Source organism: Etheostoma cragini, chromosome 12 (assembly GCF_013103735.1).
Source record: "Etheostoma cragini isolate CJK2018 chromosome 12, CSU_Ecrag_1.0, whole genome shotgun sequence".
Taxonomy (NCBI): Eukaryota; Metazoa; Chordata; class Actinopteri; order Perciformes; family Percidae; genus Etheostoma; species Etheostoma cragini.
This window is the reverse complement of record NC_048418.1, coordinates 19,850,170-19,868,294: the sequence shown is the minus strand read 5'-3', so window position 1 is coordinate 19,868,294 and position 18,125 is coordinate 19,850,170. Positions and strand designations below refer to the sequence as shown.

Genomic DNA, 18,125 nt, shown 5'->3' with positions numbered 1-18,125 from the left:
ACTAAGTTTTATGTCAACAGTTAGCGGTTAGGACTCTAGCGTTTGAAAATACCAAGTATGCAGATTGAGAAATGTCTCCACTGTTGAAGCAAAACGTGAATCCCTTACCCCAGCAGACGTTGCAGACTAAGGCATTTTTAGAACTCTAAACACAACTCACAATAGACTTAACTAGCGTTAGCTAGATTTATTTAGTTAACGTTACACTAGTACAAATTCAAGCAGTCACAAAGCCAAAGATCCTTTATAAGCCGTCAAATTACCAATAACAGGCTAAATAGAAATCATTCCTAGTTATCAACGTTGTACTTACGCGATGCTCCGCTGCATGTTGTCTTCAATTTCGTCCTTCCAATGATAAATACTAGATAAAGACAAGCTAATGGCTAAATTACAGCACAGGGTCCAACATCCGCATACAAATACTCCAACCAACTCCCGCGCTGCAGAATGACCAATATTCGGCGCCAAAGTGACATCCCAGCCAAAGATCGTCAAAAAGAGAAGCAGGGTCACTCGTCAGCTAAAATCTGAGCCGTGATCTGTTCTGAAAACTTGGTCATTTGGGGTTTTGGTCTAGTCTTGCTAGACTTCGCACCGTGTAAAAAGAACAAAGGAAACATATAAGTCCTGGCGAGCAGTGAATGAGTGATACATACAATGAAAGAGTTTAATTTACTTATGTAAATGATAAGGAAGTTCATTACATTTGGGTGTTGCGATATTTAAAGATAAAATATTGAATACAGAATGTGGTGAACAAAAAAAACAGCATAAATTATCCTTTGCGTCTAGTTAGATGCAATTTAACAATCACATACAATTTAAAAAAAATCAAACCTGTTAAAACCTAAATTACAGAAACATATAACATTATAAGAACATGACAATGTTTATTAAAAAAAAAAAAAGTTATCCTTTTTCACCAGTAAACTGAAATGGAATTGGGATGTTTTAACAGAGTGACACATCTGACATATTTACACACATCTCTGCTCTGACACGTTCCCGGGAAAAGCTGTGTTGTGAAAAGTGTGTTGGATGCCCAACATGCTACTGCCCCCTGCTGTATCGGGGTGCCAACTGCAGACATCAGCTCCTGGTCCTGATGCTGAGGCTGCGAAGAAGACGTGAAGGCTCCAGGGTTTCCCCCATACACAGTCTATGGTTTACCCCAGAAAAGTGTTTTTGCCCTGTGACAAGTGTCTTTTTTTGACGAGGGCCCAGCTGGGACCAGTCACAGACTGATGGCAGCATTAATGGAGTGCCCACTAGCTTCTGCAATACAGAATCATTGATGGAATCGCGGAATTGAACAATTAAAAAAGCAAAACTCTAACGAAAAAAATAAAATCCAAGTGGCTTTGGCCTGGTGGGCCAACAGGCTTGCAATACACTGAGGGGAACCATGGGCTCCTTACATGAACATTTTAGTGTCTGTTTATATGCATCATTTATGCAGCTCTGGTAATGAAGAAGGAGGGAGAATGCAAGACAAACAGATAAATAATGTAAGTTGGGTGCAATGCTTTATTTACTCAATGCAAGTACCATGTTGTTAATCGTTAACAAGTTCAATTCCCCTACTGTGCTATGAAGTGCTGACAGAAGAAAAGTTGCTTCCTCAGTATTTCTATCAAACACATGTACGCACGCACACACACAGACACACACACACACACACACACACACACACACACACACAAACACAGACATATTTACACACACCATGGTCCAACTTAATAATTAAAGTGAATAATAAACTACTGTACAATGACTTTAAAAAAAAGCAGCATTTGAGAGATTTGAGGAGGCAAAGTAGTCCATCTGTTGTACATTGTTCCTCTTCGTCACTCTCTTTCCCCCATCTGTGCGTCGTTCCCCGCTCTTCTCTCCTCTCCTTGAATTTCAGTCTGCTTCACTCCACTAAACAGGCTTTGACTGATGTGGGTCAAATCCCACCCTGCAGGGCTCTTGTTCGCCCAGCCATCGGCACTAACATGGAGGGCCGAGGGGAAGGGTGGGAGGCCTGCCTCCCTCATGTCAGCCCCCGGACATACAGGGGCGGAAATGTAGGGAAAATGGCCGTGGAGAGCCCCCCTCGGGGACGGAATGGACTTGGGGAGGCAGCAAGGGAGCAGGAAGGGATGAGGCACAGACTGGACTGCCGTTAAAAAACAGAAAGAGAGTCACATTAATCGCAAAGTGCAAACAAAATTGTCTTCATGAGTTTCATGTGTGGAAAAGACAACAGAGCTCAGATATATATTAATTTGCTTAATATTCATACATATATAAACCCTTTTCCAGAAGGAACGTGAAGCATTGAATGGGCCTTAAATCAAGTCATTCACAGTAAAAGGCATTTGTTCATTGTGAAGACACTTGTGAGATTTGTTTCTCCTGGTAAATAATTTCTCTGTTGTGTGGTTGGGATCTGGTTGGCAGGCTTGCATTGTATATGTAGCATGTAATATGTACTGTATTAATTGAGTATTTTTTTTAATGTGAATCTGGATGGTATTTTATGTATTGGTCAAAACCATTCCAAGTCGTCTTGCATTATGTCTTTGACACACTGACTGCATTATAGTGGTGGAATGTAACTAAGTAAGCGTGGTATACAGTACTTAAAGGCATGATCCACCATTTGTTGAAAGAGGGCATTTCAAGGTCTCCCCTAGCTATAGATAGGTGGGCCAACACATTTTTTGTCTCAGCTCTTGCATTGTTTTAGTCTGGTGCAACACTGGCAGCAACCCAATACACAGCTGTCCACAGAGTAAGTGATTACTGTAAACATGACGCACAGTTACTGAATGGGATAAATCTACCCATCTTAGACCAGTATTCACACAGAGTTGCTGCGTGATATCACAGGGCCATCCACCAAATATAGTCCCAAATCAATATCTGCCTAGCAAATTGTCTAGTCTTAATCTGCTGTTGTTGTTTTTTAGCTCACTTTTAACCACAACATGCTAACCGGCAACATAGGTTTCCATTCACTACGCTAAGCTAACAGCAGTGGCACTGCCGTTGTTGCACCGGACTTAAACATGCCCTATTTTAACAAACAGTGGCGTGTATTGGTTACCTTGTTTCAAGCCATTCAGCGTGGTATAGAATGCCTGCAATAAGACTAGATTTGTGCCAGTTGTCATTAATATTTAACGAGCTAAGCTGCTTGTCTCTGATTAGCTAACAGATAGCCAATGACAGCCTGGGTATCAGCGCAACTGGACAAGCTCATGAATAGTAATAAGCTCAGGCAACATGGCATCAGACTGACCAGCTGTTGTAATTGGCTAGAGGTGACGGAGGAGGTAGCAGTCCATTTTCAAATTCACCACAAAACACAAACACACATGGACCTAACATATTTCAAAAAATGCAAGTAAAAGCGGTTTTGAGTGGCCGGGCAACTTTAAGTCAAAATGTTGAGGTACTTAAGTCTTTTCTCAAGTAGGAGAGAGATGATTTACTTTTTACTCCACAGCATTCATTAGATCAGATTAGATTAGATTCAACTTTATTGTCATTACACAGGTACAGGTACAAGGCAACAAAAGGCAGTTTAGGTCTAACCAGAAGTGCCATAGCAGTAAGTGCAGGATATACAATGGTTTCATAAGTGCAGGACATCTGACATCTTTAAGATTTTTGCACACAGAACACAAGTCCAGCTTGAATGATAGTTGATTGAACTGTCTGGATCGTTTCCAGTTTCTAAAATGTAAGCTGTTTCTGTACATTTTCCTGATGATACTTACATACTTTTACTTAAGTATAATTTTCAAAGCAGGACTTTTCCTCATTACAGAGTTGTTTTACAGTGCGGTATTAGTACTTTTACTGTACTGATGATACTTACATACTTTTACTTAAGTATCATTTTCAAAGCAGGACTTTTACTCGTTACAGAGTCGTTTTACTGTGTGGTATTAGTACTTTTACTTAAGTAAGGGATCTGAATACTTCTTCCACCACAGCTGCATTTAAACCTTTTTTTGCTGAATTGGCGTCTAAGTCTTCCATGAATGTTAGCCCAGATATGGCTGCAGTTGTGCAGGAGGTGTACTGGCTGGGGATGAGAATGATGGTGAAGAAGGATGGGTAGATACCACCCCAGTTTCAACCAATAACCCAATAAATACTAAAAAATGAACCTGCAGTATTACAATTTTCAAGGAAGTGGTAGAACATTTCTTGACTCTAAAAAAAAACACTGAATTTATTCCTTTTTGAAAACCACCAAACTGTGTCTTCAAGGTCAGGATTAAACTGCATCCTTGCATTTTTTCCCACAAAACACATCTCGTTTCACAATGAAATAGAAAAAAGTGAAACACAGTAAAAAGGCAATTTCCTTGTGACTTGAACTAAAAGAAACTTCAGCAGTGTGCAAGAATATAAGTTAGGAGTCAAGTGATGTCAAGCTGAGGAGTATGAGGAGAATGGAAAAGTGATGTATTTTAAACGCAAAACTAGATGAAAAGCAATCTGACATCCAGATCATACTGCAGTCACTTTACTGAATACCAAATCAAGGGGCCTATAGGATCCAACAATGGATTGCTCCTAAAAAGTTTTGTTTTTCGATCTTCTTCTTCTGTGGCATTCACTGTTGTCCAAAAACAAATAAAAACGCTTCAATGAGCCACACATCCCTCTGTTACCTAGATCTTAAATATATCCTCCTGCTGTGAAGAAAACCAAATGTTTATCAATCTGCGGCTGAAAATAGTCCCTAACTAATGTACAATGTATTCCTGTTTAAGTAGCCTTTACCAAAAACTACAAAGCTCAGTTGTTTCAGGAAATTACAACGCACTTTAGGAAAATATTTGTTTCCATTAATGGGTGTTTACAGGTTTCTATGTATGTAGTAACATGCATGGACAGATGAAAGCATTTATGGACGTATGTTTTGTTCCATTTTGTATTTGCATTTTATCTTTTCCATTTCAACAGAGGTGTAATAAAATGGAATGAATGCCTTTGAAAATCTTGACCGGCTCACTGTGAGAGACTATGAGACATGCCTGAACCCTGCTGCTATGCAGGGGAATCACTGATGGGTGTGTTCTTACCTCTGTCCATCAGCGAGCCCACCCCTCCACACAGTGGCAGAGCGCTCTCGGCGGAGTGGAGAGGAAAGGGAAGAGGGCCGCTCGGCACCAGCTGGAGGATGGACGCATGGAGGATGAGATGGAAGGATGGTTGAAATGCAGACATGGATCTTTCAATACAACACAGTCAGACTGTGTGCTGTGGGCACAAAACATTTAAAACACACAGCAGAGCAGCCAGTATCACTGCACATTAAAAACAGTTTCTTCCCTGCCACAGTCAGACTGAGGGCAAAAACATAATTAAACACTGAACAATTCACTGTGATGAAATGTGCAATAATCCTTACAACTACTCTGCAACATTTGCAATGTTTATTATTGCAATGTTTAAATTATTATATTTTTTGCACTCTTTTGTTTATTATCTACGTTTTTTGACTTATTTTGTTTTAATTTATTTACCATGTATAATCTTTTTTCTATTTTAGTTGATGTGCTTTTTTGTGCCCTTTAGTCTTTTTTTCTTGACTCAAAGAGCCTTCACAAGAATTCCTATGTGCCTGGACTGTTTGGTGTATGCACAAAAAAAATCTGGAAAACCAGGGATCTGTCTGTGACATATTAAAGATACTGTAGATCAAAGTTGGTGTAGATGAGAAGATTGTCCCAGTAAAGGGACAACACACACGCACACGCACATGCACGCACACACACACACACACACACACACACACACACACACACACACACGCACACACACACACACACAAAAGATCCCAGTTTTAAATATCGGTAAACATCTGTATCTAATATTAAATGTTACTGTCTTTGCATTTTTATCAGAATATACTTTTTGTTTCATATTGCTTAATAACTTTTGTTTTTACATTTGACATACACATAGATTTTTGAAAGGATATAAACCCATTCAAATATTGTGTCACTGTAATGTATAACGGTTTATTGTGTTTTGTCTGATGCTTTGGCAACATTGTTATTGAAACTTTCATGCCAATAAAATCCCCTTGAATTGAAAATTTAATTGGAAACAAGCGCTTCAGAGATGTTCATGATATTTTGTGCACTGGTGGTTTAATTTAAAATTGAAATACAATAAAAAAGTAATTATAATACATGATATAAAGAGTTTTATTCCAAACTTTTAATTTACAAAAACTAATGGTATATTTAAGTAGACTGCACTTATACAGTGTCTTTCTACTTTAATTATGAATGATGGCGGTTTCTAAAGGATAGAAGGGAACCTTATGAACATGATATTACTGACACACACACTGACTACCCTCTACATTGGAGGATCAGACACTCAATTTTATATTAAAAGTCCAATATGTAATATATTTACTGTAATAAATCCAAAAGTGTCATCAGGTATAAAGGCAACATGCAAGTTGAAATACTATCTTTTCTGACAACAATGATAATGCCAGTATTTTTCTCCTTTTGAGAATTCCGTTCTGTGGCAGAATTTCTGTTTGTGTGTTGGCCTGTGTGTTGTTATCAACTGCCCAGTTGGACAGCCAGGCCGGGTTGCCAGGTGTACCTGTATAAACGTAAACCCAGCGCGCTACAGCTGTAACATTCGGGATCAACAAAGATAGATTTTACCTATCTAAAAAACAACCCAGCATGTTTCTAACAGTTGCGTGACCAGAGACATGACAAACCCCTTGTAAATATTGAAGATGTATTTAAAATATGGAGACAGCATAGAGCCCAAAAGGACACCAAGTTGGCTAATTTCCTCCTGAACAAGTAAGTATTGGCATCAGGCTAATTTATCACTGCTACAAGGGACGGGCAATTTATGTAATTTCAACATTTGTCTACTCACATTGAATTATATAGCTAGAGTACCCAAGTTCGTTGTTTGCAAAAACATTTGAGACACAGTCAACAAAGTGATCAAGACTGGTCCTGGCTAACGCAGCCATGCTAACCCTGCAAACTGCTAAGGTTACCAGAGGGTCAGGCCAGCGGGCCAAGGCTGATTACAAAATTCTAAAAAGTGTGTCTATTAGTTGGCTACAGAGCTCCACGTGAGCACTGGCATTTATGACTGTCAATATAGCCGGCATCTAACGTTAGCTTCTCCGCTGTGCTCTGAAGCAATGTCTGGCTATGTGAGACAAGCGTCTAGCATAAGGTGACCAGATTTCTCAGACAAAATCCAGGGACATTTTTTAGCTCAGAAGCGTATGTACCTCCAAAACAGGTCAGGTTTTTGGTCTTGTAAAACTTAAAACGATGAACCTAGACCCAGACCTGAAACCTAGGACTGAGCCCCCCCCCAAAGGTCTGACCCTAGACTCACCCCTGCTGCTACTTCATACTTTAACATTTCAAGATAAAATTCCTAATATTTCAAGATAAAAAGTCCCAATATTTCAAGATAGAAAGTCCCAATATTTCATAATGTTGTAATGTTTACTGAACTACATTTATCTGACAGCTTTTGCTTTATTGCTTAAGGCTTGTTTCTGCAACAGCTCATTGAGTATCGGATACAATAAAATCTATTGAGGACATATTTTCCATTGTCCCAGTAATAAACGAGATCGCTGCAGTCTGCAGCAGGGAAACAAGCTACAATGGAAGTTTGCATTTGTTCATAAAAGTGCTCGTTTTGCCACTGACAGACTCAGATTAATATTCTAAGTGTCTGACAACATTATGGAAAGGATTTCAAAGGAGGTTGACCTTCCTGTTAAAGATTAAGATCCTTTTTAAAACATAAAAGTCCGCAAAATTGCGTTCGCTAAACCCACCAGACTCCACGTAAATAATCAGGGATTTTAGCATAATAAAATACGGCTTTCTGAAACGTGTCTGAGCAGCGCTGGCTGCCTCGAGCCTGCGGGTGTATGGTGTGCGACTTGGGAAATATCCGGGGACAGATCCACACGGGGACAGGTCACCAAAACCAGGGACTGTCACCGGAAACCGTCTGGTCACCCTAGTCTAGCGACCTGGCAACCTCTGTGAACTTACAGTCTGGGGAGGAGGGGGCAGGGGAGATGACTCTCTCCAGTATTTGAATTTGTACTGCAGTAACTATTTTGCACTAGCTGTCAGTATTACATATTGGACATTTAAATTAAAAAAATTCAGTAATGATTTCTATTCAAGTCAGACAGTTTTATATTACGTAAATATATAGTGTTTTTTGAATAAAACTCTTCTTAAAGGCCTCAAGCCATGTATTGGGAAACTGATCAAATTGCAGCTTATGTGCTGAAAAAGAGTTGCTTTTTTAATCATTTCATATGAAACCTAACATAATCAGTTTTCAGTGAAGTCCTTTAAGTTTTGATGTGAGATGAGTAGATGTGGTGATGACCTGATGGCTCAGGGGTGGTGGTGGTGGTGGAGGTGGTGGGTATCCTGGATAGTTGACCAGGATGAGTTTGCTGAAGTTGAACTTGTAGGTGAATCTTTTCCCTTTGGTCTTGTACAGGATGCGTTTGTTGTAGTAGTATCTGGAAGTCAAATGTTTTCTTTGTGAGACTCTGAGTGTGTGTGTGTTGTATACGTGTCACTATGAATATATTGACTGATGTCCATCACCTGAGCGCCCGGCTGAGCTTGTCGTAGTTCATGTGTGGTTTGCCCTTCCTCTCCCCCCACAGCCTGGCCAGCCTCTCGGGGTCCCGGATGATAAACTCGCCCAACTCCCCTCCCCAGCCAATGGCCCCACCCTCGCCCCGCCCCAGCAGCTCCAGCAGGAAGTGCCACAGCTGGACCTGCCTGGAGCCCGGCGACCAGGCTGGTTTGTAGGCCCAGTCAGGGAAGAGCATTGCTGTGGAGACACCAGGGAGTCTTGTAAATGACGGGAAGCAGTGTTGCGACCAAGTCTTCTTTGCTCAAGTACCAAGTAAGTCTCAAATCACTTGGTCCAAGTCTCAACCAAGTCTTGAGTTCATTTTGAGGTTGTAGTCTGGCTGTCCAAATTGAGCATGTATTGCATTCAACAGTTCAGTTCAGCTAACATTTAAACTTATGAATACATGCAATACATGCCTCAAGTCAAATTTCGGGCTAAGTCCGAGACGATTCTCAAGTCATTTAATTTTTGTCATCAAAAAGGTGACTTGAGTAGACCCGAGTGTAAATCACCAAGTCTCAAGTCCACATCTTTGCCGGGAAGCCACTCACATTCTACGTATCGCTTCAAGTTGAAGAGCTGCTGAATGTACTTTGTGTTCTTTGTCTTGGAAAACCACATATCAGATTTGGATGAAGCTTGGGTTGATACCACTCCAACGTGATAAAACATGTTAATTAGTGAGCTTTAGAGATGCTGCTAGGCAGAGCCAGGCTAGATGTTTCCGCATTTCCAGTCTTTATGCTAAGCTAAGCTAACCCGCTGCTGGCTGTAGCCTCATATTTACCACACAGAAATGAGAGTGGTATCAATCCTCTCGTTTACTGCAGCTACTTGACTACTCTACCTGAAAACAAAGTGAAGAATAATATTTCTCAAAATACTGAACCTTTCTGTTAGAGTACTTTGGGGCGTACAGTATGTTATGCCACTGAATGGTCAAACTCAAACTTGAGAAACCCTGGAGCCGGGGGGGATGGGGTGGTTAATACATGCAGACATGTAAATAGTTGGAGATTTTAATCTATCCAATGCTGAACCCAAAGTTAAGCCCTGCCATCATAGAACGTCCGTGTTTTGGCACTTTCAAAAAGGCAACAGTTGAGTTATTTATTTAGAAAGTAAAAAACTCCAAGTATAACTTTGTGGGCCACGTCTCATCATTCCAAATCCGGCCTCAAATGCTAATGTGCAGAGATTCCTTCATTCTTATTCCACATTAAGTCTCTGTTTGTCCATTTTTCTGTGTCACAGGAGACACAGAAAAAGGCAGGGCCAACAGAGAAACTAAACGTGGAAAACACAAAAAGGAACTAGAACACTAGAAAAAAACAAAAAAACTCACAGCCAGTCAGCCCCAACCAGAACACCGGGAAGGGACTTGTTTTGGTGGAATGTGTACATTCAAAAGTGATTTTAGTCATGCAACAGAGTTAGCACCCAACAGGCTTAAAAAAGGCTGAAACGGGGCAAGTTTTTAACATGTTTTTAGCCTGTACACATTTTCAAAATGTCATTACCAGTGCGTAGCCATGTGCACTTATTCTTTCCAAGGGAACACAGTGAATTTGACTGCAGTAGATGTGCGAGAAAGGCATAAAAGTTGTGAATGGAGTGTGGACCGGAAAACAGGAAGTAAACAGAACAAAGTTAACATAACTTTTCTGCCTTTCTTTCACATCTACGTCAGTCAGATTTGCTGAGTTCATTTGTAGCGGTAATGACATTTTGAGCATGATTAGAGGCTTAAAACAAGTTTAAAACTTGCCCTGTTTAAACCAGTTTAAGCCTTTTGGGGGCTAACTCTAGCAGGAGGATAACTCAGCGAGACAGCACCGATTGTTTTTGTTTGTCTTGCTACTGACAGCACTACACATAAAAAAAACAGAACTACATGTTGAAATCAACCAGAATTCTCCTTTAATATAGCCTACTTGCTGTCTTGGTTTTCTGTTATTGTTGCAAGTTGTAGATGAAGTTGAAAAATGAACAAATTGCCATGGACGTGTGTCAGAAATTCCGAGAACTAGGCTTTTAGGCTGCATTTCCTAACGGGGACATTATAAAATAACAAAGTATCCATTTAGAGGGAGGCTGAAAAATGTAGTATGCCTAGGGTTATCTTTCCATTTAATCCGGCTCTGAATATGAGCACAACCATACACATGTAACGCAGGGAAATGCAACGTACATTACTGCAGCAGTAATGTCCACTCTACCCCTCCGTAGTGGAAACCATACCTGCCACAGTAACTTATGTCATAAATCAAAGTAGAGAAAAGTGGGGCGCTAAAACTGAAACAGGTCACCTTACAACATTGGTTTCTGAGTGGTCAAGAGGGGGGCGCCATCGTTTGTCAGTGATGACATGATGACTGTTGCTTTGCTTTTTATGATTATATCTATTTTTATCATGCCTCTGTGCTACAGGCAAATACACACTGCACAGAATGAATATATAATAACTCTTACATAAATATGAAAGCTATCCCACACGAATGACATCCCACACAAACCCACACACATGTAAATAGCTGTGAATGAAGGTACAACACACAAACACACACACACATACACACACACAATAAAAAAAAATACAGCTGCAGATCAGGGTTCACATCAGTGTTTCTCAACGGGGGTGGTACAGCCCCCCAGGGGTGCTGGAACACATATTGTGGAAAGGGGGGTGTTGAGGTGCCTTGGGGGGAATTTGTTTTAAGGTGAGTTTACACCAAAGGTTCACAACAATACGAGTTAACACTTGTAACTTCTTACAAAAAACAGTGGTTTGCAACATTAAAAGCTGCCAGTTTACGCTACTGCACGTTGGGGTTACTGGCGGACGCCGCTCAATGCTACCGTGCAGTTGCGCGGCACTCAGACACTGAAATCGTCACCAATGAAAATGGAACTCCCTGCTGAGTTACATGATACCTCACACAAGACTTTACGTCATACATTTCGATATCTGTAAAATGGGGCGCGGCCGAATCAGAGTTCTTTTAATAACTTTTCATCTTTAACATCCTAGGATGGCACAGACCAAATCTGAAGTTGATCGGATGAAATCTCTAGGATGAGTTCGTTAAAGCATGACACTTGGAAATGGCCAAAATCACACCAATTTTGAACTTTCAATTAAAAATGGCGGACTTCCTGTTGGGTTTAGGGTATGGCGCCAATGAGCTTTATTGTACATCTTGTCATGTTGCAACCGGCCCGTCAGACACCGCCTACCAAGAGCCTGGGTCTGACCGAGGTTTCTGCCTAAAAGGAAGTTTTTCCTCACCACTGTCGCACTGTTGCTTGCTCTGGAGGAGACTACTAGAACTGTTGGGTCCTTGTAAATTCTGGAGTGTGGTCTATCTGTAAAGTGTCTTGAGATAACTCTTGTTATGAATTGATACTATAAATAAAATTGAATTGAATTGAATTGCACATGTTTACCAAGTTTTGTGAGTCTACATTAAACGTACTGCAGGGGGTCAATTTTCTTAATTTTGTAGGGTGCGCCTGTTCCCAAAACCCTTAAAATACGTAACTTTTCACCAGACTTGATGCAACCGCAAAATTTGGTGTTAAGCCCCTCAAAAAGGCACACACATACAGACATGCAGGCGCACACACAAACACTTACTTCTACTCCAGTAAGGCGAGGAAAGGTGTCCTGCTGAAGAACTACAGCTGCACTGCATCTGAGAACACAGCACACAATACAAACCCAAAAACTCAATTAAAAAAAAGATTTTCATCACTGTGATTGTCATCAGAGTAAAGTGAGAGAGGCGAGAAAAGAGAAAAAAAGAGAAACACATAAAAGAAGTATTAATTAGCTGTCATTCAGTGTTAAATTAGCCATCATAACAAAGCGCAGATGTGAGGGATTGCAGCAACTTCTGCTTTTAATATCTCTTATAAAAAATTAAATCATCTTCACACATGTTCATTGTAATGACAGATCTATGCCTAAAGAACAAAGTCTCCTTATCTCCAGACTGTACATTACATTGATTTCAACATCATTGGTAATAGATATAAAGTTTACAAATCTCACCTCATAATGTGCTTGAAATCACATCAACTAATTTACTAATCAGACTCATTTGCAGTAACGGTAAATTTGTCAAAGCACCACTTCCCAGCAGATACTTTTAAGTGTTTTCTGTTTATATTTCTCCTATAATTTCATCCCATAAACACACACACTGTGCACCCACAGACTCAATGACCTTCCCTGTCAATTTGGAGCAGCCGAGGCAGCCACCATCTTCCCTGGTAGGCTGAAAACTAATCTCCACGAGAAGTACTTCACATAACCCTTTCCCACATTGAATGATGTCTCCTCTCCTTTAAGCCCTCTTCCACCAGCCGTAATATCCTCTTATCTTGGAGCAACAACAAAACGATGTTTCCTCTTAGTGCATATTTTATTTCTTTTCCCATGCAGGAATCCATTCACACATGATCATCGCAGGGTCACAGGGACATTATCAGCTGAGCCAAAGACATTTGACTTTTTTAGGGCGCCATTAAGACAAATTCAGATTCGGCTTTCAAAAGGCCTACACAAAAAACTAATTAAAACATGACACAACAATGTGCAATGACGCTGAAACAGGCTCGCAAACAAATAAGAGTTAAATTGAATGTTTCTTTGGCAATTCTATGGAAACTTTGGCTCAGACTGATTTGTATTCCTCCCTTTTGACTGGACGTTTTGTTGGTAAACTACAAATTGAAGCATGTTCTACTGGATACCAGCGCCAGCTAAATGCTGGAACATGCAATATCTACATCCCTCCAATCAATCTAATGATAGCCAGAATGACTCTGAAATTAAAAACGAGTAAGAATCTGCATGGCAGTCAAGCACAGAAGACAGAGAGGGGATACTTTGTTTTAAAGGACACAAATTCCAAATCTAATTCAAATAATCACTCGATAATTTTCCCTTACAATCCTCTCGTTTACAAAAAGCGAGCTAAGTTAAGCCTCCTATATAAGTGATATTGTTCAATTGGTCCTGTTACCTTGGTTTGGATCAGGGTTTGGAAAAAGCTTCGGAAGATGACTGACAATGATCAGTGTGTCTGACGACCCACTCCGAGTCTGGGAGGACTGAAGGATGGATGGACCGAATTTTAAACCCTGTATCCCATCTCACCCCCCAACCACACACATCCCCCCACCCCACTCCTGTCTGCTACATCCCTCCCTTTCTCCCCCATATAACAAAATAACAGTTCTTATGGTGACTATTTGCGATGCCTTTTGAGAAAAATACTGCACAAAAAAAGAAAATCTCAACTATTGAAAGAAAAGCCAAACAAATCCACCCAATAATTGTTTTCTTAAAAGTTTTGATGAATCAATCTGTTTGTCCAATCAGTTAGTTGAGCTACAGAAATGTGATCAACAACTCTTTTCATCATCCCCATCATCTATAGCTGCAACTAATAATTTCTCCCTTTATTGATGATTTGATATATGTAAATAGAGAAACATCCCCATTTAAATCTCCCAGAGTAATACAAAACTATGTTTTACTAACCGTCACATTTGAGGCATTAATATCAGCGAATGTTTTGACATGTTTCCTTGAAAAATGCCCAATTGGAAATTTATGATCAAAATAGTTTAATTTCCCTTCAATCAATGAATCCATGAATGCACTAATAACTGAATATTTTGTCCAGCGTCTGAATTATTGTGCTTATTCTTTCACTGGTTGACTCCCAAGACATAGTAGAACTCATTTAGACAGCAGAAATGCTTGAGTTGCATTGCTGTCTGTATGATATCAATATATATCTGTGAGATTGAATTTCTGTTTGCCTTTATGGTCCAATACATTTTTTACATTTAAGTGATCACGGCAGCACAAATATTCTAATAGCAGTTTGTCCTGAAAGAAATTGTGTTTATAGATGAACTGTGCAGAACAGGGTTGATGTTGTACAAGCTTTTCTTTAAAAATAAAACTGTTGTTAAAAATACCTTAGGGATCAGACCATTCCCTTTAGGCATAGTTATCGTACGGCAACGACAACAACAGTATTAGTAAATAACAATAGCTGTAATAAACAGTTTGGGAAATATGCTTATTAACCTTCTTAGAGTTAGACCGCTACCACTCACATATCTGTACAGTACATAAGCACATGAAGCTACACCACCTTAATAATATTTACCGCACATCTTACTCATCTAACTCTTGGCAAGAAAACAAAAAATGGTATTTCCCAAAATGACAAACTATGCCTTAACAATTTGAGTACTTCTTTTGGAAGGATTTTGTAGAACAAATCATATCATCCAGTATTTGGTTTACATTAGCTGTCTTAGTAAAGTTTGTTTTGGTGGCAAAATATGCAAGATTCACGCAAGCATCGGACATTTCAAATTAATATCCAGCCCTAATCGGAAAAAACAGTGACAACAGTTACTACATAAATGGAGTATGTTTTACAAAGTGATTTAAGTAAGAAGTAGGCTACAAGATCATTCTGGATGACTTAACCCCAACAAAGTCCCACTGCTGCGTGTGTAGGTGGATTAGCTGTGATTTAGTTTCCCCTGCAGCTGAGAAGGAGACAGACAGGGAAGCTCCAAGCAGCAATCCATTTAGGCTTATGATATATGCATCCCTATACATTCCTCCCCTAGCACACGCACACACACAAACACACACACACACACACACACACACACACACACACACTTATCGCCCATCAGATGCGATAGCTGACACCGGAGGCTTTTAATTCCAGTGTAAATACAAATACTCTCCTAGACAGCTATCAATTATGCATGCCACTAATTGAGTTGAATGTTGTGCTTTTAGCAGCCAAGGGACCTTGGGTCAAATGCAAAAAGCCTGAAACCAAACACACACACACACACACACACACAGACACAGACACACACACGCACACACACACACACACACACACACACACACACACACACACACAAAGATTTGGATGTATATTGTGAGGACCCTAATTGATATCATGTATTTCTCTTACTTTAATCTTAGTATAATGTAGAATTTCTTTTGCATGTTTTAGCCCATTTATAATTTATTACAGTTTTTGCCCATTGCTTACACACTAAAAACGAATGGTTAGACCAAAGCCTCAATACCTAAACTTCTTGTAACATACCTTAAACCCAGTGTAACCACACCTTAAACACATTTTCAACTTTGCACTTGTTTGCAATTCTATAACACACTTATTGCAAAACACAACATCAATGTGCTGTTATCAAAAATCTTCACACTTCAAAATGCAAAACTCATCTGGCAATTGTAACATACACACTTGAAAACACTTGCACAGAAAACAGAACCCCAATCAGTCTGAGCCTTAGCACTACAAACAGGCCTCAGGTAAGACATTTTGAGAACTTTGCAAGCATGGAGGCAATGAGAGTCAGAGTAAGAGGAGCGCAAAGAGAGAGAGGAGTCGGACATAGAAGAGGACAAGGACAAAGACGAGGACCAGTGTGGAGACGTGTATCAGATGACATCAGGGCTACTCTGGTGGACCATGTGATAAATCATGAGGGAGGCTGGGCAAAAAGTCCACCCTAACTTCAGTCGCTACACAGTAGCATCGATAACAAGCACATTCTGACTGGAGAACAGGTACATCTTTATGTTTCCACTCCAGAATGTACCTACTGTATGTGTTGCATGATTCTGTATCATATAACAGTTTTACTGTACTAACTGTACCATACAAAAATGCGTATTGCTGTGAAGTACATGTAAAGGAATACCATTGTGATTTTCGACAGTATGTGAAAACGAACCCAACCATTGACATCTTGTGGTCTACAGAATGGTTGGACGACCTCTTCAGGGTGGAAGGGAATGGCTCTTCACTCATTGAATTGGTGTGAGAAAATAATGTAATCTGAATTTGTGAGTTGCAACAACGCATAATGCAAATATGAATGTACTTAACAATATCAACAGGGTCAGCATTTCTAAACTAAGTTGCATCCTACAGAAACACACTTCAGAATGAAGCAGCTGTAAAGTGTGCCTTTTGAGAGGAACAAGGCTATATTTTCCCAGATGCCTAGCCCGCGAGGACATTGCCTGTGATTTGGACGAGGTCTTGTGGCCAGATCCAGTCAGAAGGCGGGATCCATAAGGTCCCCACCCCCCACCACACACAAAACAAGTTTTTTTTCCCAACAGCAATTTATCCAGTTTATTTCTTTTTTGTTTTGTTGCTAACTTTGATGAGTTGTGATTATATATTTCTTTATTTCTGTAAGAATGTTTGTTTTTTGTAAAAACTTCTTTGAGTACTGCATAAATCCTACTTAGTTTTACAGAAGACTGAGTTTGGGAAAATGACAATAAAAATAGAAACTTGCGTGTATGATTTTGTTTTTAGAAGGAGTGTTAAGTTTTGATTGCAGCGTTTCATTTTTGGCATAGATGTGAGTTGTTAATCTCCAAGTGCTATGTCTGATTGAAATTCTGCAAATTCTGCAAAAAACATTTTAGCAATAGCCAAAAACTTTAAGATTACCATACATCACTGATGTTTATTACTACAACTACAACCCTTACCCTAACACAGACCTATTTTTAACCTCAACCATAATCCCAAGCATGGGTTATTTTAGAACCTTTTTAAGGGGGCTAATGAAAAATTATAATAATATATATATTTTTTTTATTTAATCAATTTCATGTGAGAGTTTGCAAACTTGTCTGGTAGGGACAGAGGAAAAACAATTACAGGTTCAAAGGGCTTGAAACAGGTTTATTATCTTGTGTTGCTGTCGGCAATGCTATGCACTTCAAAGAATTATTATATTACACATGTATTATATTTTTGTAACACCGTCAAGGAAAAGGTCAACAGAAATGTAGTTTTGGCCAATCAGAGGAGGTTGTGACAGACTCACGCCTTTGGATGGAGCCTCTATCTGATCTGTCAGAGGGAGTGCAGGAGTGCCGTTGTTAAGTTAACGTTGGTGGTCCCCAGAGAAGAAGAAATTGGTAATTTCATGTCCCAGATTTTAATCTGGGACATGAAAGTACCAATTTCTTCTTCCCCAATTGAAAAATAAGCAATAATTAAAATTGCTGAATGTGAGTACATTGTGTCATCTTGGTCGTTATTACTGTGATTTATAAAGTGTCAGGTTTAGTTCCATCATTTTAACATCATTAACATCAGTGTTAACAGTGTCAAAAATGTTAGTTTATTTTGGGTAGGGGGGTTAACACTTTTGCAAGGCATCGATCTGCGTCACATTATCATTAGGCGCTAGAATTGCCCCTGATACCAGTCCTTGAAAACCTATTTCTGTAAGAAACAGTTTCACATTTTTGTAAAATTCACTTTTTCTTCACTTTATCATCAGATGCTCAGATTTCTCAGTTGTCCTCAGAC

The 18,125-nt window shown here is 39.7% G+C and overlaps 2 protein-coding genes across 3 annotated transcripts in view; both read right to left on the bottom strand.

Annotated features, from left to right (window-relative positions):
• lig1 (ligase I, DNA, ATP-dependent) overlaps nt 1-582 on the bottom strand; it is a 58,370-nt gene extending 57,788 nt beyond the window's left edge. For both annotated transcript variants that reach the window (XM_034886786.1, XM_034886787.1), the window contains exon 1: nt 314-582. In XM_034886786.1, the coding sequence (XP_034742677.1) occupies nt 314-330 (17 nt within the window). In that variant the 5' untranslated portion in view covers nt 331-582. The remainder of the gene's footprint in view (nt 1-313) is intronic.
• A 1,113-nt stretch (nt 583-1,695) lies between these two features.
• On the bottom strand, nt 1,696-12,395 carry LOC117953668 (ETS domain-containing transcription factor ERF-like). Its single transcript, XM_034886923.1, has 6 exons — nt 12,338-12,395; nt 8,664-8,895; nt 8,437-8,575; nt 5,094-5,184; nt 5,016-5,018; nt 1,696-2,164 (listed from the first exon to the last, which is right to left on the bottom strand). Exons 1-6 carry the CDS (start codon nt 12,393-12,395, stop codon nt 1,851-1,853), a joined length of 837 nt encoding a protein of 278 aa, XP_034742814.1. The 3' UTR covers nt 1,696-1,850.
• Nucleotides 12,396-18,125: the final 5,730 nt, after the last annotated feature.